This window comes from Schistocerca cancellata, chromosome 2 (genome assembly GCF_023864275.1).
Source record: "Schistocerca cancellata isolate TAMUIC-IGC-003103 chromosome 2, iqSchCanc2.1, whole genome shotgun sequence".
In the NCBI taxonomy this organism is placed as follows: domain Eukaryota; kingdom Metazoa; phylum Arthropoda; class Insecta; order Orthoptera; family Acrididae; genus Schistocerca; species Schistocerca cancellata.
Window position 1 is genome coordinate 1,104,772,302 of NC_064627.1, and position 27,979 is coordinate 1,104,800,280.

A 27,979-nucleotide genomic window follows, 5' to 3' on the forward strand; every position below is an offset into this window, starting at 1 on the left:
TCCTAGAACTGTCAGACAATATATTGACTGCTGCGACATTTATCTCATAAAAAAATCACTGAGATGAAATTAGAGAGATTCAAGCCCATACAGAGGGTTACCAGCAATCGTTGTTCCCGCGAACCACACGCGGCTGGAACAGGAAAAGGAGGAAGTGACACTGGTATACAAGCTACCCTCTGCCACACACCGTAAAGTGGCTTTCAGATTATATATGTAGGCTAAACGTAGAAGTGTTCTTCCACAAGTGAGACGAAATACCGGAAAGCGGGAGATTATTTTGTTTTACAACATCTGAATAAAGAAAAGGCCTACACTGTAGACAAATAAGACGTGCATGGATACACGTTTTTCAAGAAAATCCTTTCAACAGTGAAAATGCGAGATCTATTTACCGAGAAAAATAAATTTCTCCGTTATTTGAAAGTTACGATTACAAAGAAAATAACAAAGAATAAAATAAAAATGCGTTATTGTCTGCCTTGTGAAAATTGTTTAATGTGTTGTAAGTTTTGTCGAGTAAATAAATGTAGATGTTTTGGAAACGTTTGGACGACATATCTTATATTCATTTCTCAGTAGTATAGAGAATTTGTCAAGAACATCCGCTATGAATTTTTCTTTGGTAATTAATAAACTGGATTTTAAGGTAATCTTTCGTATACAGATTGCTTTTAAAGGCTGCGCACAAACTGAAGGAGCAGATAGAAGAGTCGGAATACAGCATCTTTGGAATAGGAACTCGTGGTCTTGGAAGTTATTCTAGGCCAGTGAAATGTCAAGTGAATGCAGCTAATAGAGGATTATTCTAATCTGTTTAATGTGGAAAAGCTATGCGACGTCAGGATAAGATGGAGGAGCGACTTTTGTCACGAATTCTTCTAATCATACTGGATCCAATACTGGAGAACCAAACACATTAATATATTTCTGATATCGATCTGTCCTCTAGGTCTCTGTAATGTTGCAGTCCTTATTCAAGCTATTACAGTAGGTGAACCGCGCCTTTTATGTTCCCTTGATAAGTCTCCTAGTGCCTGTGTCTAGTGTTCTCTATTATCGCTCTAGCATTTGTTCCCTAAGATATAGTGCTAGGCTAACATTCGTTTAGCCAGAGATTTGAAACAGTCAGTCCCAACGGAAAACATGCGGTTTCAAAGAATACAACTGTTTTCCGCTAGAATATTAATTTCTTCTCACTAGACGTATGCCAGACATAAGAAAGTCGTAAGCTTCCCTTGGTGTCCATACAAGAGTTTGTTTCCAGAGTACTTCATGTACACTCCTGGAAATGGAAAAAAGAACACATTGACACCGGTGTGTCAGACCCACCATACTTGCTCCGGACACTGCGAGAGGGCTGTACGAGCAATGATCACACGCACGGCACAGCGGACACACCAGGAACCGCGGTGTTGGCCGTCGAATGGCGCTAGCTGCGCAGCATTTGTGCACCGCCGCCGTCAGTGTCAGCCAGTTTGCCGTGGCATACGGAGCTCCATCGCAGTCTTTAACACTGGTAGCATGCCGCGACAGCGTGGACGTGAACCATATGTACAGTTGACGGACTTTGAGCGAGGGCGTATAGTGGGCATGCGGGAGGCCGGGTGGACGTACCGCCGAATTGCTCGACACGTGGGGCGTGAGGTCTCCACAGTACATCGATGTTGTCGCCAGTGGTTGGCGGGAGGTGCACGTGCCCGTCGGCCTGGAACCGGACCGCAGCGACGCACGGATGCACGCCAAGACCATAGGATCCTACACAGTGCCGTAGGGGACCGCACCGCCACTTCCCAGCAAATTAGGGACACTGTTGCTCCTGGGGTATCGGCGAGGACCATTCGCAACCGTCTCCATGAAGCTGGGCTACGGTCCCGCACACCGTTAGGCCGTCTTCCGCTCACGCCCCAACATCGTGCAGCCCGCCTCCAGTGGTGTCGCGACAGGCGTGAATGGAGGGACGAATGGAGACGTGTCGTCTTCAGCGATGAGAGTCGCTTCTGCCTTGGTGCCAATGATGGTCGTATGCGTGTTTGGCGCCGTGCAGGTGAGCGCCACAATCAGGACTGCATACGACCGAGGCACACAGGGCCAACACCCAGCATCATGGTGTGGGGAGCGATCTCCTACACTGGCCGTACACCACTGGTGATCGTCGAGGGGACACTGAATAGTGCACGGTACATCCAAACCGTCATCGAACCCATCGTTCTACCATTCCTAGACCGGCAAGGGAACTTGCTGTTCCAACAGGACAATGCACGTCCGCATGTATCCCGTGCCACCCAACGTGCTCTAGAAGGTGTAAGTCAACTACCCTGGCCAGCAAGATCTCCGGATCTGTCCCCCATTGAGCATGTTTGGGACTGGATGAAGCGTTGTCTCACGCGGTCTGCACGTCCAGCACGAACGCTGGTCCAACTGAGGCGCCAGGTGGAAATGGCATGGCAAGCCGTTCCACAGGACTACATCCAGCATCTCTACGATCGTCTCCATGGGAGAATAGCAGCCTGCATTGCTGCGAAAGGTGGATATACACTGTACTAGTGCCGACATTGTGCATGCTCTGTTGCCTGTGTCTATGTGCCTGTGGTTCTGTCAGTGTGATCATGTGATGTATCTGACCCCAGGAATGTGTCAATAAAGTTTCCCCTTCCTGGGACAATGAATTCACGGTGTTCTTATTTCAATTTCCAGGAGTGTATTACTTTTAGGTATTTCTTTCACCAGATATTCAGTATTTTCCATGGACAGTTCGAATAATATCTATTCCCCATAATTGGCTCGATGCTCAATACTATTTTAGTGGGGATATGGTATGATCCCATGGAACATCATAAGACCTTCAACTTACAAATTTTGTTAATGTCGAGCGACGCCAGACTCAAGTCCCCAGTAGGCGGTCATTTTAAAGCGAGTATAATTGTTAGAGATCCAACATTCAGAATAAGCAAATCTAGATCTTCAGTTGCATTACAAAAGCAACATGTTTCTGGGTCGTTAATAGCAATACCCCAAGCGCTGTAATGAGAACTAAAAGTCTCCATAAATAGTGAACGGTCGATGGAGTTTAATGAACAGTTGATGCCAGATATTGCTACTGGTCATGATCTTAGGGGGTTCATCGAGCGCAATTGTTAGTACACTGGACTCACATTCAGGAGAACGAAGCTTCAAATCCGCGCCCGGCAATCCAGATTATATTTGCCGTGATTTCCCTAAATCTCTCCAGGCGAATTCCGGTACGGTTCCTTTGAAAAGGACACGGCAGATTTCCTTCCCCATCCTTTACCCACTTCGAACTTGTGCTCCGTCTCTAATGACAGCGATGTCGACAACACGTTATACCTAATGACCCTTCCTTCTTCCGTAGAGTATCTGAATATGGACATAATACTGTAGTTTCTCTTTGGGGTTTCTGTTTATGCAGCTACCTCAGTTGAGTCATTTGAACATTAAAGTTTCGTTTTTATTTGTAACTGATGGTGTTCTTTATTAATAGTGTAGCTCCTCCATTACCCTCTAGCTTACCCAACGTTACCAAATTGTATCCTTAGGAATGAACTGATGTTCAAGGCTTGAACCACGTTTCGTTGAAAGCAGCAGTGGAAATATGCAAAATATGTAAGGACGTTGATTGATTTGTTTACAAGATTCGCAATTATACGACGGGCAAAAGTAGCCGAACGTAAATGTTTGAGAGGCTCAGTAATATGCTTCTTCCAGTTCAAATTTTCATCAATATGTACGCTCAAAAGTTAGGAGCATTCTACCCTGCTTACTGACTGCTGTTAATGTGCTATATCACTTGTTAGTATGATTCTGTTTGCTGTACAGGACTGAATATAGTATGCTTGCTTTTTAAAAATTACCTGTGACAGTGATGGACTGCATATATCGGTTAGCACATTACTTATGAAGCTGGAACAACTTTTCAGAATCCCATGAGCATCACATGATCTTTCGTCTTTTAGAATTTTAAGAATTCTGTTAATTTCAGTGAAGGATGATGGTGCTACTTGTAGCTGCTATATTTAGAATCTCATTGTTGAAAGTACTTGCAATTTGTGAATTATCAGTCACAGCATGGTCATTTAGTATAACTGTTACGGTATATTGTACACTGACTGGTTGCCTTTCTCTCGTTTGGCAATATCCCGTATAGTTTTAATCTTATCATCTGCATTATTTATATTTATTAGCATCTGCATACTTCTGGACCTTCTCATGACGTTCCTTAAAATGTTGCAGTACTTTTTGTAGTATGGAAGTAGTGTTGTATCTTGACTTACTTTGGCCTGTATATAAATTTCGCGCCGGCCGGAGTGGCCGCGCGGTTAAAGGCGCTACAGTCTGGAACCGCGCGACAACTATGGTCGCAGGTTCGAATCCTGCCTCGGGCATGGATGTGTGTGATGTCCTTAGGTTAGTTAGGTTTAAGTAGTTCTAAGTTCTAGGGGACTTATGACCACAGCAGTTGAGTCCCATAGTGCTAAGAGCCATTTGAACCATTTTATAAATTTCGCTCTTCCTCTTATTTGAGATTATTATATTCGTGGAATTCACACATCTAACTGCCGTGTTAATGTCCATTCTGTGGCTCACTTGTTTTATGGTTTGAAAACACGTTTGTTGCCTGTCTGCCATTCATTTCAGTGACTTTATATTTATCTACACGCTGGGACACCCAGTTCAATAGATCTTGACGGTGACATTACTTTACAAACTCTAATTGTAACCAACATTGTCGTACTTGATAATGGCTTCAGGCAGAAATCATGACAGTAAAAAAAAGTTAAAAGTTTGTACGTTTAAAAGGCGTACATATAATTCAGATATTAGGTGGGGGTTTCATGTTCGCTCGCAGCTGGGATTGTACATAGTAAAATAAAAGTTATGGGGACTGAAGATGTATTTGTTTCGTACTAGAAATACTGGTTGGGTATTGGATAGATTTTGAGGAGCCATTGCTTACATCAGAAGATCAACAGGTGGAAATGGATCTGGAGGGATCTCTGAGATTTCTAGGAGACAGAATAAAGGGGCAGAAAAGCGGTGTCATATGTGCACCGGCGTAGTCAGTTTGATCACATTGTAGCGGCACCACCGTTTAAGATACCAAAGTTAGATTCGGTGCGACACTTCTGAGTGCACAAGTTACAGCCAAGCGCAGGCCTGTTGACAGTAAGTTACGCTGACCAGCAGTTGCGAAGTAGAATGGAGGCCACAGGGCCGTCGAACCGCTGAAAAGAGTAAACGCAGCAGTTTGCATGGCGCAAGCTACAGGCAGAAAGGGCCCACTTGCCCAATCTAGGTGTTATGAGTACGTGACGCGAAGCGGCGCGTTAGCAAAACAGAGGTGCACAGCTGTGTATAAATAGGTGCCGGTTTTCTACGAGGGGCCATTCCCGCTCACGCCGCGGAGAGTTACGCATAGCTGATTGTCGCTGTTGCTCTTGCTACTCGAGATGTCGGGACGCGGAAGGGGACGCAAAGCTGCTGCCTTGGCGGAGTTGCTGCTCACGCTAGCAGGAACGTCCGGGAAGAAGAAGAGGAAGACTGCAACGCAGTGCTTTCGCTGCCAAAAGCTTGGCCACGTCGCCAAGCACTGCAGCGGAGCAGTCGCGTGCTTGAAGTGTGCGCAAGCACACAACACACGTGACTGCAAGAAGCAGAAGGACGCCCCCTGTACCTGCGCCAACTGCGGCGGCGCACACGCGGCCAACGCCCGTTCCTGCGCCTACAGAAGAAACTGGCGCGGACCGGAGAAGAAGACGCAGAAGCGAGTGACCACCACACACGAAGAGGTGGTCACTTGCACAGAAGACGTCGTCACCAGGCGCCTTAACGACGCCGTACAAGACGCCATGTCCGCCTTCAAATCCGCCATGGCGGAAGAGAGGGCGGCCATGCTGGCGGAACTGGGCGAGGCTCGGCGTCAGATTGCTGAGCTGACGCAGGAGCTTCGCTCAGCCAAAGCAGCTTCCGCCACAACAGTCGACACCGCCACCCAGGCGACTCCTCCACGCGTGGAGTTCGCGACGGTGGCCACGCAGACAGACGAGCCTGCCGAAGGGTGGCCACACAGCACAAGGAGGACACCGAAGCAGCTGCGCAGGAAGAGGGGTGGGAAGAAGTCCCGTTCCTCCCGCTTCCAGACATGTACAGCGCAAGCGCTGTAACGAAGAAGATCGCCGACTCGCTTCGCGATGGTACCTACCCCCACCACGACAACCCCTATCCTTTCGTTCCACCTAACCACTCTAAACCTCCACCCCCACATCAACCAATTGCGTTTCCAGAAGGCCTTGTTGGTCTTTCTAGGGAGGATTACGATTTGATTAATTCCTTCCCTATTTTCACAGAGTGGCAAATGCGCTACATCATCTTCGCTCTGGTCAACGGAGAGTATGAGAAAGCAGGATACACTATATCCACTATCCCAACCGAGGGAGAGCCCTCAGCAACAGCCAAGAAGAAGAAGAAAAATCGTCACACCGACAAGTACAGGAAATAGGTCATCAGCACTCCTTGCCAGTCCAGAAATACCTACCAGTACAGAAAGAAGATTCGACAAGATTCCCAGGGGAGTAAAGGTCAAACGGCCACAAACTTCCAATAGAACATCCTCACAGTGAGGAAGTCACAAAAGGAGAGCAGCAGTAACGAGGGGCATTCAATTGTGGCAGCTCTCCTGGATGGTGGGGCGTGTCACACCACCAGCTACACGCAGCAGCAGATGGTGCGCCAGCAATCCAGTCCACAGTGAGTAGCTGGTTCGACCATCCAAGGCCAACGTGGGGTCTGTAGCCAGCCAGCGGCGGGCCACTCGACAGCTCGCTACCACGGACAGTCTTGTTGGCTCCCAACACACGCCGGAGACATCCCGAGGCGAGAGCCGCAGATTTGGCTGTCGAATTGCAGGCGCCTGTTGTCGCCTGCGATCTTAACCACAACGGCGAAGAAGCACGCAGCAGGCTGCGCTGTGGCTCCCAACGAGTAGTGATGAGGCAATCGAGACAAAGGCCGCTGAGTCAGCTACCGGCGCATCCTGATGTCATCAAAACTCCGCGGCTGTACATGGCTGGGACACCGCAGTACTTTGCACGGGTCGCTGAGGTAGCCCTTCCGCACCAAGCTGTTTTCCAGGCAGCGAAGTGGCGTCCTCGGCATCACGGAACCCTGCGACACAGACGGAGAGGAACGCGGCACTGTAACTGGGAATAATGAAACACTTGAAGATCATGACCGAGTATTAATATGGCGCATCCTGACAGTTTCCGTCCACGTCCAACTTTCCTCCTCCACATGCCAACATGTACATTTGCCAGTGACAGCTACAACACGGACATTGATACTTATTCTGATTACATGACATCAGAGGTTGGATGGAAAAGATGCGATAAGGGAGAGCTAGTTCATTAGAAGTAAATAGATTTCAAAAGGATATTGGAATTTCAAACACGTTCTTGTATTTTTCTGAGGGCAACGAAGAGGAAGTAAAGGAAACGGAAGAGAAGTACTATATTTGTTCCTTTGTGTGAACTGTTATTACTTGTAAAATCCTCAATAACCGAAACCAGAGAAGCTAGTGATGTTGGAAAGCCGGAGTCTAGAGCGAATTTGACGTTCCAGCTCATTCAAAGTTCTTCCGTTCCGTTCAGGTCGGAACTCTGGCCAGGTCTACCATTTCTGGAATGTTAGTGTCCATAAACCATTGCCACACAGATGCTGCTTTGTAACAGAGTGCATTGTCATCCTGATACTATCATCGTCTCAGAACGTTTCCTCTTTTGTACATAAAACATGATGATATCCTTCCACATTTTGCGTTTTTTTCAGAGCAACAAGCGTATCACGCCCTAACCATGAATAACAGCACCCACACTCCATGCCGTAACACTATCTCCTCCATACTTCACTGTTCGCTCTACACATGATGCCAGATAGTGTTCTCCAGGTATTCGCCAAACCCAAACCCTTCCATCGGGTTGTCACATGGTATATTGTGATTCATCACTCCAAATCACTCGTTTCCAGTCATCCATTATCTAGTGGGGTCGCTCTGTACACCAACTCAAGTGTCGCTTATCATCGACTACAGAAATGTGTGCCTTATGAGGAGTTGTTTGACCACTGTAGGCCATTCTTTTAAAATCATACGCACAGTCAGTGTGCTGGCCAGACTTTGGAATTCATGAGTGATTCCTTCTACTGATTTCATGCGGCTTTTAACAAGAGCCCTCCGCAATGCTGGGCAGCCCCTGTCTGTCAATACATGGGGTCTGCCTGGTCTTGGTTTAGCTAAGGTTTCTTTCTTGGCGCTTCCACTTGACAATCACATCACCGTCAGTTGCGTTGGTCAGCTATAGTTGGGGTGAAATATCCCTGGTTGACTTGTTACTCGAGTGACATCCCCTGACTAGCGCATCTTCGAAGTCACTTAGCTCTTCAGAGCCACCCATTTTGCTGTTGCCGCTTCTCTATTAACAACACAATACTCCCCACCTCCTTTTGTAGTGAGAGGTCCGCCTCTCGTGACAGCTAGTGGTGAATTTTGTGTTACATAGGGGTGTCCAGATACTTCTGATGGGTAGCGTATTTACGACAGTAATGAAAACGGAATGAACTTGGCTAGACATTTAGTCTACAAGTTCTTTACTGGAGTCCTTTACATAATAAAAGACTAAGAAGGTAGAATGTACATAAATACTATCAGAAAAGATGAAAGGGCAACAGGAATGCGTATAGTAGAGAACCGTAACACATGAGGAGACCTTTATCCGGCCTTAGATGTCAAAGGGATGGTGGTGGTGATGACGAAGAAGAAGAAAAGAAAAAGAAGATGATGAAGAAGATAATGATGAAAAAGATGATGATGAAGATATGACTGTATGATGATAATGATTTGCCATAATGAGCTAATATATATTCCGAATTCGGAAAATGGATTAAAAGGAGTACTCACGAGCAGCTATAGCTACAGATTACTGTTTAATAACGCTGAACAACAAACCGAAATTTAAGAGAATCGTCCAAAAGAATCGAGGTGGAGGGAAGTGGGATACTGAAATACGGAACGAAGTTGGCTGTAGTTAAAACAATTCAATCGACGAGGAACAGACTTCTCTAAAAAGTGGTGTCACAGAAAATTGAGACAAAGAAGGGTACAAGGAAGGTAGCTGCGAAGAATCCTTGGCTAACAGAAGAAATAATTCAGTTGAGGCACTGAGAACCATAAGGGTCCAAAACAACAACACAGAGTTTCGAGAAAAATAGATGTTTGTGAAAATCAAATTTGTAGAAAAAGCGCCAATCTCGTAGGTTTGACTTTTTGTAACATGGCCTTAATTTCCTATATTTCATATGAAAAAATAATATACGCACTTTGATATAAAATATTAATTAATATTTAGGATTATATGAAGCGCTGAGACACATAAGGGCCTAATGCACACCATTGTTGATTTTGAGATTGTGGCTTGTACGCATACTCCTGACATATTTTGATCTTATGGTGAGTTCGGTTTATCATTGTTGTAGACCCACAGTGTACACGTGAACATTCACTAAAATCTGTCTAACCGATTTCTCTGACATTCCGTTCCATATTGGCCCGACGATGGAGTGCTTTAGGCCCTTCTGCTTCTCAGTGCCTACATTTATTTTTAATGTTAATTCACAAAATTTCCATATGTCTCCTGGTGACAACACCGTCTTTTTTCAGTTGTAAAGTTTGTCATTAATGTGAAATTAGAATCAGAATATAAGGAACACATACTAATTGCACCACGCATAGAGTTGTGACTTACTCCGACGCTTCATGGTCCTCGTTACCATCATTTTCATTAAGCACGTTCTGTGGTTTGAGGTTCAACTAAAACTACCGATATACCTCCGATTACGAAGTACTACTACTACTACTAGTAGTACAACTACCACTACATAAATGATGTAGACACTAAATTATGTTGGCAATCCCAGATAACAATTGGGCAGAACAGACAAACAAAATTATGCTTTGCGCTTTGGGACCATGTGAAAACCAGTACCAGAGGAATCGGTAAGACAGTTTGTCTTGATTGTTCATGTATACAATGTGGGCCTACTGCATAGCTAAAGCTGTTTCACCATAAGGTCGACAGATGTCAGGAGCACGCATACATGCTAAAATCTCAAAATCTTGGACGTCGAGCGTTACATCTTCACTGTGCTCAGCGCCTCGATTGATTGACGAGAGAAGGGACTAAAAATATGTTCCGGTAAAGTTGGGAATACGACAGTGTAAGTTGCTTGTTAATGAAATAAACAGGAAGTGCAGCAAAGCCTAGGCGAAATGACTACGGAAAAATGAGAAAAAATCGAATAAGAAATGGTCATCGTAAGGACTTGATTCAGTATACAGAAAATCGTAAACAACATTGGTGAAATTAAAAGTAAAGGTGTGAACATCAGAATGCAAAAGTAAACCTACTGTTAAACGGAATAGGAAAGAGCGCTTACGTGGAAGGTGTGCAATGAAGGGCTCTGCAAGGGGAAGGAATTGTCTGTTGACGTGATAGAAATGGTAGTTAATATGGAAGACGCAGGGGATGAAATATTAGCGTGAGAATTTAGCAGAGATCTGGCATACTTGCAGTCAAATATGCTGCAAGGTTTAGATAACATTACTACAGAAATTCTAAACTCAATGAAGGATGGTGGCAACCATACGACTAATCAATTTGGTTTGTAGAATCTTCGTCGAGAGACATACCGTCAGCCTATCGGAATAATTTCATCCACACTCTCACGAAGATAGCAACGACAGTCAAGTGCGAGAACTAGTCAGCTTAACAGTTCGTGCATCCGAATTGCTAGCAAGAATAGTGTACCGAAGAATAGAAAAGAAAATTGAAAATCTGTTAGATGACGGTTAGTTTGACCTTAGAAAAACAAAGCCTCCAGAGAGGTGGTTCTGACGTTGCACTTCATAGTGGAAGCAAGACTTTAGAAAAATCGAGGGACATTCAGAGGATATGTCGATTTGGAAAATGCATTCGAAAGTATAAAATGGTGCCAGATTGCCAGGAAAATAGGGAAAGACAGACAATATACGATATGTACAAGAACCAAGAGGTAATAACAGGGGTGGAAGACCTAGAATGATGTGCTCGCATTAAAAAGGGTGTAAAACAGGGCTGCAGTCTTTCGCCCCTGCTACTCATATACACATGGAAGAAGCAATGATGGAAACTAAAGAAATGTCAATACTGAGATAAGTTCAAGGCAAAATATCAATGATAAGTTTCGCCGATGAATTACTGTCCTGATGAACAAAAGCGAGGAAGAACCGCAGGAACGAACAGTCCAACGAGCACACAATATGGTTTGACAGTAAACCGAAGAATGAATGTCAGAAGTAATACGGAATGGCAGAAAAGAGATTAGCGATAAATTTTGACATCGAATTTTGGAACCACAAAGTAGACAAAGTAAAGAAAGTCTGCTATCATAGAAAAAAATTCTACACAACGGATGAAGCTAGACAAAGTGGGCATTCCACGCCAAAGAGGTCTATTACTGTGCAATAACATTGTGGATTTAGTGTAAAAGTAATGCTTGTAAATACCGAAGGTGACGATTATTATTATTCATGGATTGAGTCTTACACATGTTCTGTTCAAAGTAGAGTGTTTTTCCCCCTTTGCTGCCACTGGGATTTGTTTTTCCGTAATTTCAATAGTTCAAAAATGTTCAAATGTGTGTGAAATCTTATGAGACTTAACTGCTAAGGTCATCAGTACATAAGCTTACACACTAGTTAACCTTAATTGTCCTCAGGACAAACACATACACCCATGCCCGAGGGAGGACTCGAACATCCGCCGGGACCAGCCGCACAGTAATTTCAATAGTATTATATCTTCTTGCATAGTTGTCTATAGAGTTCTGATATCTTCGTTTCCCATCATTCAACCATTGTTACATCTGCAATTCTTCTTAGAAATCGCATTTCAAATGTTTCCATGTATGTACCAAATACGGGGTGTGGAAGAAAGTGTCGAATATTTCGAGGGATATTAGTACTCATCGAAACAAGACACGCAAGTCGAATAAATATGGGTCCGAAACAGTGGTTTATAGAGGAGGATGAAAGATGTTGTGGATATGACTAAGACTACCACCAAGTAAGTTGTTCAGCCGTCTTTTACAACGTCTTAGGCACACAGGTTCTCTAGCATCCCTAAAAGTGAACAAGGAAAGGCCCCGTTCATTTCTCTCCAAAGATGGAGGACCATATACTGTGCTGAATATGAAAGTTAAAATTCTGGCCCAGCCACTCACGAGGCAAAATGCTAGTTTTTGCGCTTTTCGCCATTAAACTGTCAGAATGATTGTAAAAAAGAATCAGCACTGTATGTATCTATTGATTTTGCACTGTGTATGGTGAGCCTAACTGTTAATTTTCAAAAGCCTTTATTATTTCACATGTTTCTAACTATTTTCTTTTAAAACTATCAGTGTATCGACGTGAATATTAAGCTTCGAGAACTGTACATTGAAGCGCTAAAGAAAGTCGTCTAGGAATGCTTGTTCAAATACATGGATATGTAAACAGGCAGAATACGGCGATGCGGTCGGCAACGCCTGTATAACACAAGTGTCTGGCGCAGTTCTTAGATCGGATACACCTGCTACAAAGGCAGGTTATCAAGTTTTAAGTGAGTCTGAACGTCGTGTTATAGTCGGCGCCACGAGCGATGGGACACAGCGTGTCCGAGTGGCAACGAAGTGAGAATTTTCCCGCACGCGCATCTCACGTGTGTACCGTGAATAAAAGGAATCCGGTAAAATATCAAATCTTCGGCATCGCTGCGGTCGCGAAAAGATCCTTCACGAACGAGACCAACGACGACTGAAGAGAATCGTTCAACGTGGCAGAAGTGCCACCCTTCCGCAGATTGCTGCAGATTTCAAAACTCGGCCATCAACAAGTGTCAGCGTGCGAACCATTCAACGAAACGTGATCGAAATGGGCTTTCGAAGCAGAAGGCGCATTCGTGCACCCTTGATGACTGCACGACACAAAGTATGTTCCTCGCCTGGGCCCGTCAGCACCGACATTGGACTGTTGATGACTGGAAGCATGTTGCCTGGTCGGATGAGTCTCGTTTCAAATTGTATTGAGCGGATGGACGCTTACAGGTACGGAGACAATCTCATGAAACCATGGACCCTGCATGTCAACAGGGGACTGTTCAAGCTGGTGGAGGCTCTTTAATGGGCTAGGACGTGTGCAGTTGGAGTGATGCGGGGCCCCTGATATGGCTAGATACGACTCTGTCTGCTGACACATACGTAAGCATCCTGTCCGACCACCTGCATCCGTTCATGTCCATTATGCGTTCCATCGGACTGGGCACTTCAAGCAGGACAATACGACACCCCACACGTCCAGAATTGCTGCAAAGCGGCTCCAGAAATACTCTTCTGAGTTTAAACACTTCCACTGGCCACAAACCCCAAAGACATTAATATTATTCAGCATATATGGAATGTCTTGCAACATGCTGTTCAGAAGAGATTTTCACAGCCTCGTACTGTTACGGATCTATGGACAGCCCTACAGGATTCATGGTGTCATTTCCCTCCAACAGTACTTCGGAGATTAGTCGAGTCCTTGCAACGTCGTGTTGCAGCACTTCTGCGTGCGCCGGCCGAAGTGGCCGAGTGTTTCTAGGAGCTACAGTCTGGAACCGCGCGACCGCTATGGTCGCAGGTTCGAATCCTGCTTCGGGCATGGATGTGTGTGATGTTCTTAGGTTAGTTAGGTTTAAGTAGTTCTAAGTTCTAGGGGACTGATGACCACAGCAGTTGAGTCCCATAGTGCTCAGAGCCATTTTTTTGAACTCCTGCGTGCTCGCGGGGGCCCTACACGGCATTAGGCAAGTGTACCAGTTTCTTTGGCTCTTCTTTTTCCAGCCGTTCTGGCTGACGATCATTGCCACTGTGTTAAATTAGTGGATGGTTCGTAATGTCGCTAAGTGCTTAAGTTGAATGTTTGTATCCTAGTCCTTAAATCACATGCATCCAAGTGCTGTATTTTCGGCACTTACGTGAAATGGATGTTTTTAAATTGCTCATAAATTACGGAATTACATAACATCGTCACGAAGCCAGGGACTAGTTGCACTTGCTGCAAAAATGAAGTTCCTATAAATTCCCACTATCTGATAATGAATCCTGAGGCTCTAAAAGAGAGCCGGCCGTGGTGGCCGTGCGGTTCTAGGCGCTGCAGTCCGGAACCGCGGGACTGCTACGGCCGCAGGTTCGAATCCTGACTCCAGCATGGATGTGTGCGATGTCCTTAGGTTTGTTAGGTTTAAGTAGTTCTAAGTTCTAGGGGACTGATGACCTAAGATGTTAACTCCCATAGTGCTCAGAGCCATTTGAACCATTTGAATCTAAAAGAGAGTAATAGGAAAATAATAGTTTCTAAAATTACGTTATGGCAGCAACTGGTCGCAGTAAATATTAATATAACATACGTTCAAGTAATGTTGTTTTTCAAAGAAGCGATTTTCCTCCTAGCATGCGGTTCTTTGTTACATTTAGTAGTGTATGGGGAGAGAGACAGTGAAGATGAACAACGTAACACAAGGGAATGCTTATTTAGATAACACTGAGTATGGGTTTAGTAAAAAGTAGCTCACGCAAATAATAATAATAATAATAAACTATCTGTTCACATAACTCGTCATAGTTTTCTCCTTTTCTGGAAAACCTTACTGTCAAAGTTGTGCAGTGAATAGTAGTTACACATGTCGCTTATTACAGAGGGAAGGTGACTCAGTTTTTCGGGCTAGCCAATGAGAAGTAGCGGTACACAAAATGAAAGCCAAATATCGTCGCTATGGCCCTCATTTCAGCTGATAGTAAGTGTAGTTTTACATTATGTAATAATAACTTCGTAGTGTGTGTAGTGATCGGTAGTAAAAAATGAATGAACACTGTAACACTAGCTTTTTATATTATTAAATGTCTTCTTTGCAAAACAGCTTTCTGCACCAGGAATAAAGCGAACGATTTTGCACTGTTGTAAACAGAACTGGCCTTTTATTCGGGAGTATGAAGACTCTTATGTCCACACAGCCATCCTGATTTAGGCTTTCCGTGGTGTCCATAAATTAAGGCAAATGATGGGATGATTCTACTACAAGGCCACTATCGACTACCTGTCCCATCCTTGTCAAACCAGTCCCATCGGTACATCAATTCCTGTATATATGAATTATGCTATTTTTATTGTTTTTAAATTTTAATATCACGACATGTCGAATATCGTTGTAAAAATGAATTAAAAAAAAAAAAGATGAGAGTTTAATGCCTCATCGACAGCGAGGTCTATAGAGAAGTAGAGCCTGCGATTACGGAAGATGAGGAAGGAATTCAATCGTGCCCTTTTCTACATCCACATCTACATGTACATCTGCATACACACTCTACAAGCCACCGCACCGTGTTGAGGAAGGGTACGCTGTTCCACTACTAGTCATTCCCTGCCCTGTTCCACTCGCAAACAGAGCGAGGGAAAACGACTGTCTATAAGCCTCCTCATGAGCTCTAACTCCTCTTATCTTACCTTCGAAGTGCTTACGGAAAATTTACGTTGGCGGCAGTAGAATCGCTCTGTAGTCAGCCTCAGATGCCGGTTATCTAAATTCGCGCAAAAGTGCTCCTCGAAAAAACGTAGCCTTCCCTCCGGTGATTCCCACTTGAGTTCCCGAAGTATCTCCGTAATACCTGCGTGTTGCTCGAACCTGCTGGTAACAAATTTAGGAACGCGCCTCTGAATTGCTTCTATATCTTCCTTCAATCCGACCTAATTCGGATCCGAAATACTCGAATAGTACTGAACAATGAGTCACACTAGTGTCCTATAATCTGTTTCCTATACAGACGAGCCACACTTTCCAAAAATTCTTCAAATAAACCGAAATCGACCATTCGCCTTCCCTACTACAGTGCTTACATGGTCATTCCATTCCATATTGCTTTGCAACGTTACGCTAGAAATTTAATCGACGTGATTGTGTGAAGCAGTGCTGTTTTCGAGCATTGTGGATTGATTTTTCCTATCTATCTGCGTTAAATTACATTTCTCTACATTTTTAGCTAGCTACGATTTATCACACCAACTAGAAGTTATGTCTAAGTCATTTCGAATCCTTCTACAGCACCTCAACGACGACACCTTCGCATATACTGCAGCATCATCTGTCTGGCAGATCTCATTATATATATGTATGTATGTATATGTAATATAACAGCAGTATTATCACACGTCCCTGAGGTATTCTTGAATATACTCTTCTATCTGATGAACACTCGCCGTCGAGGACAAGATACTGGGTTCTGTTACTTAAAAAGTGTTCGAGCCACTCGCATATCTGGGAACCTATTCCGTACACTTGTAGCTTCGTTAACAGTCGGCGGTGTGGCACCATATCAAATGTTTTACGGAAATCTAGGAATGTGGAATCTGCCTGTTGCCTTCATCAATAGATCGTAGGATGTCAAGTGAGCAAAGGGCAAGCTGAGTTTCGCACGAGCGATGCTTCCTAAAAATGTGCTGATTTGTGGACAGAAGCTTTTCTCCCCTCAAGGAAATTTATTATATTCGAACGGAGAATATGTTCAAGGAGCCTGCAGCAAATTTGATGTTAAAGATATGGGTCTACAATTTTGCAAGTCCGTTCTTTTACTTTTCTTATATGCAGGAGTCATCTGCACTCTTTTCCAGTCGCTTGCGACTTTCCGCTTGGCGAGATATGCGCCATAAATGCAAGCTAAATAGGGGCCAATGCTGTAGAGTACTCTTTGTATAACCGAAACGGGATTTCATCAGGACTTGGCGACTTATTTGCTTTCAATTCTTTCAATTGTTTCTCTACACCAGCGAAGCTTATTACTATGTCCTCCATATGGGAGTCTGTGCGATGGTCAAACTATGGTACGTCTGTACGATTCTCCTGCTTGAATGATTTCTTAAACCCGAAATTTAAAACTTCGGCTTTGCTTTTGCTGTCTTCTATTGCCACACCAGACTGGTCAACTAGTGACCAGATAAAAGCCTTAGACCCACTTATCGATTTTTTGTCCTACGCTTTGTGCATCGATTTTTCTAAAGATACAAGAATTTCAGCTTCAGAAGAACCATCTTGGTATTTGCCTGCAGTGGGTTGAAAAAGCGGCATTGCCTGACGCAATTTAAAAATTTATTTCAAAGATGAATAAAACTACTACTACTACTAATATCGCAGCTACTTAGAGGTTAAAAACAAAACAGTGAACATTGAGTACCACATACTGTCCTCGGTCTCCTCTGTACAGAATGCATTCACTATTCTTTTTCATCCGCGCACACCGTTCTCATTTACGTGGCCTTCGTTAGGGATATGGACACTGGTAATACAGCGTACAGCAAACTACACTCCTGGAAATTGAAATAAGAACACCGTGAAGTCATTGTCCCAGGAAGGGGAAACTTTATTGACACATTCCTGGGGTCAGATACATCACATGATCACACTGACAGAACCACAGGCACATAGACACAGGCAACAGAGCATGCACAATGTCGGCACTAGTACAGTGTATATCCACCTTTCGCAGCAATGCAGGCTGATATTCTCCCATGGAGACGATCGTAGAGATGCTGGATGTAGTCCTGTGGAACGGCTTGCCATGCCATTTCCACCTGGCGCCTCAGTTGGACCAGCTTTCGTGCTGGACGTGCAGACCGCGTGAGACGACGCTTCATCCAGTCCCAAACATGCTCAATGGGGGACAGATCCGGAGATCTTGCTGGCCAGGGTAGTTGACTTACACCTTCTAGAGCACGTTGGGTGGCACGGGATACATGCGGACGTGCATTGTCCTGTTGGAACAGCAAATTCCCTTGCCGGTCTAGGAATGGTAGAACGATGGGTTCGATGACGGTTTGGATGTACCGTGCACTATTCAGTGTCCCCTCGACGATCACGAGTGGTGTACGGCCAGTGTAGGAGATCGCTCCCCACACCATGATGCCGGGTGTTGGCCCTGTGTGCCTCGGTCGTATGCAGTCCTGATTGTGGCGCTCACCTGCACGGCGCCAAACACGCATACGACCATCATTGGCACCAAGGCAGAAGCGACTCTCATCGCTGAAGACGACACGTCTCCATTCGTCCCTCCATTCACGCCTGTCGCGACACCACTGGAGGCGGGCTGCACGATGTTGGGGCGTGAGCGGAAGACGGCCTAACGGTGTGCGGGACCGTAGCCCAGCTTCATGGAGACGGTTGCGAATGGTCCTCGCCGATACCCCAGGAGCAACAGTGTCCCTAATTTGCTGGGAAGTGGCGGTGCGGTCCCCTACGGCACTGCGTAGGATCCTACGGTCTTGGCGTGCATCCGTGCGTCGCTGCGGTCCGGTCCCAGGTCGACGGGCACGTGCAGCTTCCGCCGACTACTGGCGACAACATCGATGTACTGTGGAGACCTCACGCCCCACGTGTTGAGCAATTCGGCGGTACGTCCACCCGGCCTCCCGCATGCCCACTATACGCCCTCGCTCAAAGTCCGTCAACTGCACATACGGTTCACGTCCACGCTGTCGCGGCATGCTACCAGTGTTAAAGACTGCGATGAAGCTCCGTATGCCACGGCAAACTGGCTGACACTGACGGCGGCGGTGCACAAATGCTGCGCAGCTAGCGCCATTCGACGGCCAACACCGCGGTTCCTGGTGTGTCCGCTGTGCCGTGCGTGTGATCATTGCTTGTACAGCCCTCTCGCAGTGTCCGGAGCAAGTATGGTGGGTCTGACATACCGGTGTCAATGTGTTCTTTTTTCCATTTCCAGGAGTGTATTAGCATTTGGCTATGAAAAATACCAACAGTGGCGAAATTTCCTCAGTGCACCAATGCCGGGTAAACCCCCTGAGAGACCGTACCTTACGTGGTAAGTGCAATGGCATTTTAAAAGAAAAGAGAAGACTCAGACACGCTGAAATACATCTGAGTAGAAGGGAAAAAAACCCAAGCGATAGTGTGGGATGGCTACCGCAATATCTTATTTTCCACAAACGTGGCGCACACGGGGAGGTGGGGGTGTTACGAAATGACGGCCATGGAACGACGCTCTGAGTGTGCGTGTGTGTGTGTGTGTGTGTGTGTGTGTGTGTGTGTAGAGGACGTGCGCGCTAGACGGATTGCGTGGGCGAGCTAGGCGGGAGGGAAAGCACGCGGAAGCGTCAATATAGCGGCCCTCACCGCGGAGTCCAGCAGCCAGTCGCAGCCATGCAGATCGCCGCGCTGCTCATCTGTCTGCTGCTGACCGCGCTGACGTCACAGGTTCAGGCGCAGCCCGAGCGCTGGGTAAGCTCCGTTACGTATTTGTATTGAGGAAGCTGCAACGGCAAGGTGGTTCCGTAACTGTACTACTTAACCACGATATTATTGCACTTGGCCGCTATCGAAAACACGCAGCGTGGTGGCAGTAAACAATCACATTAGTGACTAAGCAAAACGCATCTCATTGTCAGTGCCTTCAGGTCAGTTGTGGGGTCGACAGAAGCGTCCGATCCCACGCGTCGGCTTTGACCCGTGACGTAAGGGTGTTGTCGTGTGTGACGTCATGACGGCGCGGAGTTTGGATTGAGTGTGGCTGTCTCCAGTTCTGTTTTATCTTATTTTATTTACTTTTCTGATCTGTTCGTTCTATCTCGTGAGATTTTTTTATAATTTAAAAACGCTTATTACTTATTTTAATTCTTTGTTTCTTCCAATTTCTGTTTTAGTTTATTATATTTATCTTTCTGATCTGTTCGTTCTATCCCGTGAGATTTTTTTTAAAAAAAGATAAAAAACACTAATCAGCTACTGAAGCATCTTTATCTTCTATGGGTTGCAGGGGTTACGACCGCTAGGGAGGTGGGTGGGTATTCATGTATGGCTATCTTCACTTACACGTTGTAGCTACGCAAGGCGTCTAAATTTGTTTATATTTAGTTTGCCCCCCCCCCCCACCCAAAACACCCCATTTCCCGCGCTTGTCCCGTTAGTGTCATTAGGCTTCTTGTGGAAAGTGTGTGTGTTTGTTTTTGTTTCCGCCATATTTGTGACGTCATGGGTCAAAGCAGACGGGCGGGATCGGACGCTTCCGTATTTCCCAGTTGTGCGTATACTTTCAACCCCGATTATGCGCTGACACAATGAGCGGACCGAATCTCGCTCACTCAGAGGTGAAATAATATTTTGGTCGAAACTTCCTGGCAGATTAAAACTGTGTTCCGGACAGAGACTCGTAATCGAAACGTTTGACTCTCGCGGGCCAGTACTCTACCCAAGGAATGTAGGAGACGAGGTACTGGCGGAAGTAAAGCCGATAAGAGAGGATTCGTGAGTCGTATGTGTGTAGATCAGTTTATAGAGCACTTGCCTGCGACAGGCAGAGGTCTCGAGTTCTAGTCTCGATCCGGCACACAGTTTTAAGCTGGCACGAAGTTTCATATCAGCGCGGATTCCGCTGGAAAGCGAAAGTTTCATTCTGGAATTTTGCGGTCGACTGACACGAGTCGCGCGGGTAGCCACGCGATCTGAGGCGCCTTGCCACATTTCGGCGCTTCCCCCGTCGGAGGCTCGAGCCCTTCCTCGGGCATGAGTGTCTATGTGTTGTCCTTAGCGGAAGTTAGATAAGCAGTATGTAAGCCCAGAGTCCGATGACCTCAGCAGTTTGGTCCCATAGCTACTTACTGCAAATTAATACAGCATACACACGTCATGTAGTGTTCCCTTCTCCTCGGGGTTCTGCCGTGAAAAATATAAAATATAAAATCTGATTGGGTTTAGAATTTTGGTGGTTTCAGTTACGGATAAGGCGGATTTCGTATTATTGATTGAGATCGTGCTGTAATTTGACCGTGCATGGCAGACCGGGTCGGCAACACTACAAAAAGCGACTGTACGGAAATAGCATCAGAAACTAATTGAAATTTACCTTATAATCTTGTTAGATACGCACTACTAATTACAATGTAGTCTTCATGGCTGTCCTCCTAATTTCTCTTGTAGGACGACCCGTCTTTCACTTTTCTCCGTCTGTTGAAAACTTCTTCAAGTTGTCACTGTCATGATCAATTTACAAATTTGATGATAACCACCTCGAATCACTATTGAAACAACCTCGCTTTGTAATGTAATTTTAATTTCCACCCAACAGCACATTCAACACATCGCCGAAAACACACGTCTTTCGTATGAAGACAAGAGACAGAGTGACATCAATTAGTTGTTAAAAACAAAAAACCTACGCAAAAGTAAAAAGACGAACAAAATTATTTATAAAAATCGGTCGCTGGCGCAGCGCTCTTCTGCGTGCGCGATCGTAAATTATAACTTTGTATTGGCGGAGGCGCGGAAGTCAAAGTACCATTACAGTCAGTCAGATACAGATGCAGTACTGAGCAACTGTCCTGCGAGCTTTTCTATTGATTGTTTATCTACATCCACAACAGTACTCGGCAAAGCACCTTACGTTGCGTGGCAGAAGGTACTTGTAGTACCATCATCTGCTCCCCTCTATCTTGTTCTAATCACCAAAGCCCAGAGAGCGAATGGGTGACAGAAAACCTCCGAATGCTATCTAATTTCTCTAAATTGCTCGTCCTCGTCATTTCGTGAGAAGTGTATGAGAGAAAATAAGAAATCGCCAGACTCTTCTCGAAACGTACTCTCTACACAACGTCTCTCTTGTATCGTCTGGGATTTGTTGAGCATCTCCGTAACGCTCTCTCACCGAGTAAACCGTCGCGTGACGAAACGCGTCACTCACCGTAGTGATGGTGGTTATCGCTGAAACAACCCGTTTTCGGTTGTATCGATAATATTTCGCGCCGTTTTAACCTGACTGTTAAAACCGCTCAAAATAACCGGCTTCTAAAATAATCAATTTAGATTTCTTTGTTCTTATTATTTTCCGTAATAAAAGTGTGAATCGAAGATAGATTGACATATTCTGACTCTCTTAATTTCAAGAAAAAAGAGTCAGAATGTTACATTACATAGGCAATTTAAAAGAAAACTTAGCCCGTCCACCGTTCACTGCTCTTCTGGAAGGGTGATAACTGGTTGAATACAACAAAAAATCACCAGTATTCTCCTAAGTAATTCTAATTTTTTCAAACTCAGCACAAAAATCATCTTGTTATCGGAGATCATAACACTGTTTGGGCATTATGAAGACTCAGTGCTTAAGGGTAAAAAATGATACCTGTGTTGTTGATGTTAATTTGTCCGTTTCCAAGGGCTAAAATCAAATAAAGGCATACTACGTACACACAGGCAGCTGATCAGCTGCTTTCTATTTTTATTCAATTGTTTTTAAGTTTTTTTTTAGGTTCGCCGATGACATTGTAATTCTGTCAGAGACAGCAAAGGACTTGGAAGAGCAGTTGAACGGAATGGATGGTGTCTTGAAGAGAGGATATAAGATGAACATCAACAAAAGCAAAACGAGGATAATGTAATGTAGTCGAATTAAGTCGGGTGATGATGAGGGAATTAGATTAGGAAATGAGACACTTACAGTAGTAAAGGAGTTTTGCTATTTGGGGAGCAAAATAACTGATGATGGTCGAAGTAGAGAGGATATAAAATGTAGACTGGCAATGGCAAGGAAAGCGTTTCTGAATAAGAGAAATTTGTTAACATCGAGTATAGATTTAAGTGTCAGGAAGTCATTTCTGAAAGTATTTGTATGGAGTGTAGCCATGTATGGAAGTGAAACATGGACGGTAAATAGTTTGGACAAGAAGAGAATAGAAGCTTTCGAAACGTGGTGCTACAGAAGAATGCTGAAGATTAGATGGGTAGATCACATAATTAATGAGGAATTATTGAATAGGATTGGGGAGAAGAGAAGTTTGTGGCACAACTTGACCAGAAGAAGGGATCGGTTGGTAGGACATGTTCTGAGGCATCAAGGGATCACCAATTTAATATTGGAGGGCAGCGTGGAGGGTAAAAATCGTAGGGGGAGACCAAGAGATGAATACACTAAGCAGATTCAAAAGGATGTAGGTTGCAGTAGGTACTGGGAGATGAAGAAGCTTGCACAGGATAGAGTAGCATGGAGAGCTGCATCAAACCAGTCTCAGGACTGAACACAACAACAACAATTTATTATTGTTACCATAACTTCCTTCCTCTTTTATTATTTCATAGAAATGGCAGACAAATCTTTCATCTTTTAAAGCAAATGAAGTATTGCTACGTAACTTGGTAAAAATATTTCCAGACTAGTGTTGGTGTCATTCTGCAACACGACGGATGCCCGTCGCCGACAGCGAGAAGCTGCCGAATAGATGAGGTAGTGGGAAGTCTGGGACACTGCATGTATGCGCGTACATTAAGCCAGCACACACGACAACACGGACGTTATCGTCTCACCAATGCTATACCAGTTCTTACGTCCTGTGTTTCTTGCTCGTTTCTATCGGCATTATTACTAAAATAGCACTGCTTACTGTCCTCATTTTCTATAATAACGCAATATTTCAAACCAATATAAATTTCAAGAATAAAACTTACTCCTGTTTTAAGAAAGGTTTATTTAAAAACAAAAAAAAATTAGCACTGCTTATATGGCTGATCGATATTTTGGTTTTTTACTCGGTTGTTAGTAAAAAATAAAAAATAAACACTTTATAGCCGAGACGAAACAAATACCGGTTATTCAGAACTAAAATACCGGTATGTGTTTCAACCGGTCGGTTTCCTTCATGCCTGGCACACCGTTAGATCTTCTCTTACTGTCATATTAATGCTAATTGGTAAGTGCCCCAGATTGATGATCGGTCTCAAATGTGGTTTCCAAGGTACTTCTTTTGTGGATGAATGACGTTTCCTTAACATTCTACCAATTCATCACAGCCTAGCATCCGCTTTTCGTACTGTTTGTTTCATATGGTCATCCACTTTAGGTCGCTCCGAATGGTTACTCCTACGTATTTTACGGTAGATACTGTTTCCATTCATTTTTAGCCAATATTGTAGTTGTACAGTAGTGGATTTCTTTTACTATGTGTGCGCAGTATGTTACATTTATTTACGTTCAGCTCCTGCCCCACTCATCAATCCTCTGCAGATCTTCTCATCCTGTTACCTTCTTACACACAACCACATTATCGAAAACAGCCCCATGTAGCTTCAGACGTTGTCGATTAGTTCATTAATGTAAATACAGTGGCGTTATAACACTTCTTTCGGATGCTCCAGAAATTACTTTCAGAATTCAAAATTTTTGGTAACTTTTTGGGAAACAGCGATCTTATAAGCCATTTAAAATCAGTAAAAAAAAAACAGGTTAGATCGCGACGGTTATTTTATTAAAATGGCCTAGTCTTAGGCCATCTTCAGACAGCACCGTCAGCTGCGTACAACACTCGGTTGCCCTCAGTCGCTGAAATTGATGAGCAGCAATGTTTGAGTGCGCATTCCTCTTATTTGCCGAAGAGGTACGGCACCAGTCTGTGCTCGCTCTTTTCTTTTCAAGTTGGTGATAATGTGCCCAGGTTTCACGTAACAATTCTGTCCAGGAGCCCATTACTTTCGACCTTTTGAAACGAAGCAAAAGTTCCTCACAGGTACCAATGCAACGATCTTTCAATTCAACTGTCAACTGACGTGGCGCCACTGTTGTATTGAATCCAGCACCTCATAGACAAAATTATGTGCTAACCAGCACTAACATCGAAAACAGTGACTGATCAGTTTAAATTAGTTTACAGTTCTGCTTCACAACAGCTCTATTGTTTTAGTTCGTTACTGTGCTGTGGCCCTGAACCAACCGCGGAACATCTTCCCCAGAAATTTCTACACCACTCGTACTCTTGCTGCAGGGACAAGCATGAATCACCGTACTGTACTTCCATCCTGCAATGTATTTCCGAATGTTTAACAGCTTCACTTCTCAACTAAGTATCTTAGATTGCTGTTAAAAGCGGTGCAAGTCGATAGGGTGTTAGCCACCTTTGTACTGACATAGTTTTCCTTTCTATGATACAGCAACACGCTGCTAACTGCTCGTCGTTTGTCGAAATGCAAGGATAACTTCTGCCAGCTTCCAAACCAATGGTACAACTTTTAGGAATTTTATGGCACTTTTAAGGAATTCATTTGAATCGCCCTCGCAAATTGGTTGTTTCTTCTGATCTCAGAGGTCAGCCTACGATTATTTGGTTGGCGTCGCCCTCCAGCCACACTCACACGAAGCTATTTCTGCCCACTGCAGTCGATGATGATCCTATCTAAATTTTCCACGACAGAAACGAAGGCTAAACAGTATCACTAGAAAAATCCGTTGTACCCTCCAGAATCGTACCGCGATCGTAACGGTATGTTCGTGCCTATTTATAGATTGTGTTGTCCCTCATGCAGGTAAGAAATACGCAAGTTTTTGTTCCATTTTGCACAAATTTGCACTCGCAGATGGTGGTGTAGATCTGCATACGGGTCAGCCACATTTCTTTGTACTTTGCATGGGTATCGACAACTTAATTTTGCATTTCCTCCGACAACATAATAGTGTTTATGCGACGTTGCGATTGCACGAGGTGCTCCATGTCTGCAAGCCACTTAATTTTGTCACAGGGTTGCGATGTGACTTCTTCGATTTTTTCTGTACAATTAAACACGGTGGCCGGACATAGTCTACCTAGAACCATAACGGAACTATAAGATGTGTCAAAGTAGTCAAACGTCCCGTATTCAGTCCCCCGTTTCTCATAAGATATTTTTCTCCGAGTTTAATTGGCCCTCACCTCTTGAAATGCTGCATATATTTACGGGGCATGTCAGGCATTTCATTATCGTATTCCAACCCCCCGTAAGCATATTCCTTGAGATAAATAAATAGTTAAACGTGCATACAAATCTGGGTTAGGATCAGAATTACGAGACGCTCTGACGCATCTTTAGCATGACGCACCGGCCCCCTGCCCCCCCCCCCTCCATTCTTCCCCCCCCCCACCCTCCCCCGCCTGCCAAAATCTCAACTGGTTGCTTTCGTCACCGGTCAGCAACGGTGGATTCTTCTGAAGAGAGTAGCCTGCTACATAAACGTCAAAAATCAGTTGTACTAAGATTTGAGAAACGATAACTAGTAAAATGCCTAGCTCATTCCTTAACTTGTAGCTAAAAAGTCTATGATCGCGCAGTGCTAGACACAGTCAACTGATGAAAAAAACACTAGAAATGATTAAGTACAAGATATTAAGTGATTTTTGAGGCAGTTAGGTGTCCTGAAACGCGCTGATTTGAAATTTGTTACTCAACGACAAATTCGAAATCTCTTGTGATAAAACGCGATAATTTTCATACAGGTAAACGTCACAATACACCGTGCCACACAATATGGCACTAAGGAGACTGAAACAAGGGTGAACATCCCTAAATTGGTTAGAACTTAGAACCGTGGGCGAAGCAATTTTACCATGACATGTTAGGAAGCAACATGCAATAGTGATAAAAAAAAAAGCCGTCTTCGTGCTAAGCACCTAACACTCACCGTCACCGCTGGAATCAATGATAAGAAGAAGGCCTCAGACAAGGCCAGCCGTTTCGGCACTTGTTTAGTAGCTCGTTTGTGTAAATTTGTGGTAACTTCCTATGGGACCAGGCTGCTGAGGTCATCGGTCCCTAGGCTTACACACTATTTAATGTAACTTTAAGGGCCGGCCGGAGTGGCCGTGCGGTTCTGGGCGCTACAGTCTGGAGCCGAGCGACCGCTACGGTCGCAGGTTCGAATCCTGCCTCGGGCATGGATCTGTGTGATGTCCTTAGGTTACTTAGGTTTAATTAGTTCTAAGTTCTAGGGGACTGATGACCTCAGAAGCTAAGTCGCATAGTGCTCAGAGCCATTTGAACCATTTTGTAACTTTAAGGACAACACACACAGCCATGCCCGAGGGAGGACTCGAACCTCCGACGGGAGGAGCAGCGCGAACCGTGGCAAGGCGCCTGAGACCACGCGGCTACCAAGTACGGCAACCACCTAAAATGAAAGACTCTAAGATACACTGACGGAAAAATATCACAACACCGAAAAATAATTAAGGTAGAGTAATGAAATTTCGGGAAGACATTTCTCTAGATAACGTATTTAAGTGATTACCATTGCAGGCTGACAGTTTAATTTAATGCGACATACGGCATTGCAAATGTGAAATGCCGGTACATTAATAACCGGCGTAACCGCCAGAATGTTGAACACAAGAATGCAAACGTGCATGCATTGTGTAGTAAGGGTGTCAGATGTCAGTTTGTGCGATGGAATTCCATGCCTGTTGCACTTGGTCAGTCAATACCCGAACGGTTGACGCTGGTTATGGATGATGCTGGAGCTCTCGTCCGATAATGTCTCATATGTTCTCGACTGGAGACAGATCTGGTAATCGAGCAGGCCGAGGCAACACATCGATACTCCTTAGAGCATGTTGGATTACAACAGCGGTATGCGGGCGTGCGTTATCCTGCTGGAAAACACCCCCTGGAATGCTGTTCGTCAATTGCAGCACAACAGGTCGAATCGCCATCATCGTCACTGAGGCCGAAACAACTTTCATCAGAAAGCACAACAGACCTCCACTCTGCCTTCCAATGGGCTCTCGCTTGACACCACTGAAATCGCAAATGGCGGTGCTTTAGGGTCGGAGGAATGCATGCTACAGGACGTCTGGCTTTGAGCTGTTCTTGAAGTAACCAGTTTGTAACAATTCGTTGTGTCACTGCGGTGAGAACCGCTGCTCAGATTGCTGCTGCAGATGCAGTACGACCCGCCAGAGCCATACGCCGAACACGAAGGTCTTCCCGCTCAGTGGTGGTACGTTACCGTCTGGAGCCCGGTCTTCTTGCGACCGTACATTCTCGTGACCACCGTTGTTACCAGTCAT

At 44.7% G+C, this 27,979-nt stretch overlaps 1 protein-coding gene and 1 long non-coding RNA gene across 2 annotated transcripts in view; both read left to right on the forward strand.

Annotated features, from left to right (window-relative positions):
* The window catches only part of LOC126161256 (proline-rich protein 36-like), a 48,517-nt gene extending 29,523 nt beyond the window's left edge, over positions 1 to 18,994 (forward strand). The window contains exon 2 of the mRNA XM_049916996.1: positions 18,892 to 18,994. Within this exon, the coding sequence (XP_049772953.1) occupies positions 18,892 to 18,994 (103 nt within the window). The remainder of the gene's footprint in view (positions 1 to 18,891) is intronic.
* A 334-nt stretch (positions 18,995 to 19,328) lies between these two features.
* Positions 19,329 to 27,979, forward strand: part of LOC126149904 (uncharacterized) — a 46,655-nt gene continuing 38,004 nt past the window's right edge. The window contains exon 1 of the long non-coding RNA XR_007531166.1: positions 19,329 to 19,406. This is a non-coding gene — a long non-coding RNA (uncharacterized LOC126149904). The remainder of the gene's footprint in view (positions 19,407 to 27,979) is intronic.